General features: G+C 64.0%; 1 protein-coding gene across 1 annotated transcript; it reads right to left on the minus strand.

Moving 5' to 3' along the window:
• DUSP9 (dual specificity phosphatase 9) lies at positions 1-3,016 on the minus strand (the record flags this gene model as incomplete). Its single annotated transcript, XM_011955856.1, has 4 exons — positions 2,884-3,016; positions 1,991-2,398; positions 577-1,032; positions 1-284 (listed from the first exon to the last, which is right to left on the minus strand). Coding segments are annotated over exons 2-4 (1,113 nt in total), but the record flags the coding sequence as incomplete, so codon positions are not given.
• Between the last annotated feature and the right edge of the window lie 6 nt (positions 3,017-3,022).

The following is a 3,022-nucleotide window of genomic DNA, read 5'->3' on the forward strand; positions in this document are numbered from 1 at the left end:
GGTGAAGAAGGAGGGCGGGTCAGAGGCCATGGATGCCTGCCCCCCACCGCCCTGCTCCTGTGAGCGGCGCTCCTCCAGCCGCAGGCTGCGCTCGAAGTCCAGCAACTGCCCCATGAAGTTGAAGTTGGGGGAGATGTTAGACTTCTTCCTCTTGACCAGGTCATAGGCATCGTTGAGAGAGAGGTGGAGCTTCTGCATGAGGTAGGCCACAGTGACGGTGACAGAACGGCTGACCCCCGCCAGGCAGTGGACGAGCACCCCGCAGTTCTGGGACAAGGCCTCATCTAGATGGGGCAGGACAGGGCCCGGGAGACCCCGAGGGCAAGCGTGTGTGAGGCCGAGGCCTTCCGAAGGGCCCTTGAAGACCCCGCCCTGCCCCCTGAGCCAGATGGCCACGGCCTGGAGTTTTCACTGGTGGCCTCTGGGGGCCGCCCTAGCTCTGCCTGTCCCCTAGAAGTGCCACCCTGGCTTTTGGCTCTGGGAATGGCAGCTGGGCTTGGGAGGAGTGCTCACAAGGGGGAGGCCAGAGCAGGTCTTGGGGAGGACGGGAGGGGAGGGCAGGTGGGGTGGACTCACCGATGAACTCAATAGCCTCCGGAAAGAACTGCGACAGGTTCTGGCTCCAGTGGTCGGAGATGGGGATCTGCTTGTAGTGAAAGTCGCCATTCTTCTCGAAGAAGTTTGGGAGGTTGGGGGTGACATTGAGGATGTAGCGGATGCCCAGTTTGGCCAGGCTCTCCAAGTTGGCGGAATCCCGGGCACTGCCCAGATAGAGGTTGGGCAGGATCTGGACAGGGAAGGATGCCCGCAGCCCCACTGGCGGGGGTGTGGCACCCTCCGAATCCAGGCCACAGCTCATGGAGTCGCGGTCAGCCTCGGATTCTGCATCAGAGCAGTCGGAGCCCAGGCACAGGCTGCCCAACCCCACCACAGGCACCGGACTGGGCACCGGGGCCATGCTGGAGCCGGCACGGCCACTAAGGCTGGTCTCACACAGGTGAGGGCACTCGGCCTGAAATCTGCTGAAGCCACCTGTGGGGGAGAGGGCATGCGGCCTGCTGACCTGGCCTCCTGGGCAGCCAAGTACCTCTGTCTGGGGCTGGGGAGCTGACCCTAGACAACTTGGAGGGTTTGCAAATGTTCCTAAAAGGAGCACAAAACCCAGCAGCTTGGTGTGTCCTGGTGCCACGTGGAGCCCTAGCCACCCTCATTCAGCACTCTCGGCCACTGCTCTGGACAGCAAGTGCCCACTGCAGCTGCTGGGGCTGCAAGAAGCTGGGTTCACGCTGAACCACCGGAGAGGATCTTGCACCCCTAGGGTCAAGCTGAGGCAGGTGTGAGGGCTCAACAGAGCTGAGATATGCTGCCAGCCTTAGGGAGGACTGTGGCCATCAGTTAAAGAAAAGGAAGTTCTCTGCCTGGGCATATCCTGACCCTCAGGGATGAAGTGGGACCCCAAGATGTGGGGAACTTGGGGGAGAATGTGACATTCCACCAGAATGGTTCTGAAGTCTCAAGAAGCCAGCATCTCTATTTACAGATACTATTTCCCCGGGCTGGAAACCTGACACTTTATATGCTGTTCAGCAGGCTAAGGTGGGAGGATCGCTTGAGCCAGGAGGCTTCAGTGAGCCGTGATTGCACCAATGCTGTCTGACCTCTGCCTCCCTTGCTCATTTGCTGAGCAGGTGGGAGAGGTGGGGATACCCTTGCGGAGACCCTGGGGAGCACACACTTTCTACTTCGCTCTTGAGCATCCTGAGAACTAGCTCAGGTCAGGCCAATTCTCCCCATTTTCCAGGCTCAGAGACTGAGCTGCCGATGGTGAGGAACTTGCCCACGGTCACACTCAGGCTTCCCTCCTCTCAAAGCAGCCTGGCAGGTCATCAGGGGAGGGGGGCCTCAACTGGCTTTGGAAAAAAAGAAGTGGGGCTGGCCTAAGGTCAAATGAATCCCGAACGCCCTGGAAGGAGGGCCCCGCGGCACCTACCCTGAAGGTAGTAGGCCAGGTAGCCTTCCTCTCGCAGCTTCTGCAGCAGGGTGCCCAGCACCGACTCGGCCTCCCACTCCTCGGCCTCGGCCTCTGCCTCCCCGCGTCGGCGCCGGCCCCCACCCTGGTCGTACAGGAGCACGGGGGCAGGCGGGGGCGGCTGCAGCGGCGGCCCGGGCAGGAGCGCGCGCACCGACAGGCTGCCCCTTCGCAGGCGGCGCAGCAGCAGCGCCGGCAGGGCCACGCTCAGCGCCCCACCGATGCGCGCCGACTCGTACAGCTCGCGGCTGCGGCAGTCCAGGAGCAGGAGCCGCGGCCGCGGGGGCGACAGCTCCCGGCGCAGCCACAGGCACGAGCGGCCCAGACCCTCCATGGGCGATCGGCTCCCTACACGCCGGGCCACGGGCGCTGCGGAGAGAGAGAAGGCGCAGTGTGAGCTCCCGGAGGGCCGAGGGGGCTCAGACTTGAAGCTCGCCCCGCGTCCTGAAGGCGGGAGCCCATGGTTCCCCACCGTGAGGACTCCCAACAAGGCGCCCCAAGAAAACCCCCAGGCAGCAGCTCGGCCCGGGGAAGGGTCCTCGAGAAGAGGGCTGAGCGACTAACTGCCCCTTAGAGGCTCATCCCTGAGGCCGCAGCGGCCTCCCTCCATACCGCCTTTCTGTTCCTCTCTCGGCCTTCTCGCGAACGCTCCCCAAGTTCGAGCTTCCGACTCTGGTTGGGGGTGTGCGTGTGAGGGGTGCCAGTTCGAGGCCTAGATCTCCCCCACGGCCAGGTGGGCCAGGGGAACAGAGGAGGCGCCGAGGTGCTGGGCCTCAGCGAGTCCTCTCAGAGGTGACCTGGCCCCCGGTCCCCCATCTCCCCCCACCCCTAGGAGAGAACAAAAGGAGAGAGACCTGGAGAGAGATCCGGAGGTGGACGACCTCGCGTGGACGTTCTGGCCACGGTCACTGCCACGGCGGAACGCGGGGCGCCGTCCCGGGGCAGGGAGTCCCCAGGCCTGGCCGCCAGGAGAAGGCGGGGCGGCGGTACAGG

This window comes from Colobus angolensis, unplaced genomic scaffold (assembly GCF_000951035.1).
Source record: "Colobus angolensis palliatus isolate OR3802 unplaced genomic scaffold, Cang.pa_1.0 Scaffold402, whole genome shotgun sequence".
NCBI classification, from domain to species: Eukaryota; Metazoa; Chordata; class Mammalia; order Primates; family Cercopithecidae; genus Colobus; species Colobus angolensis.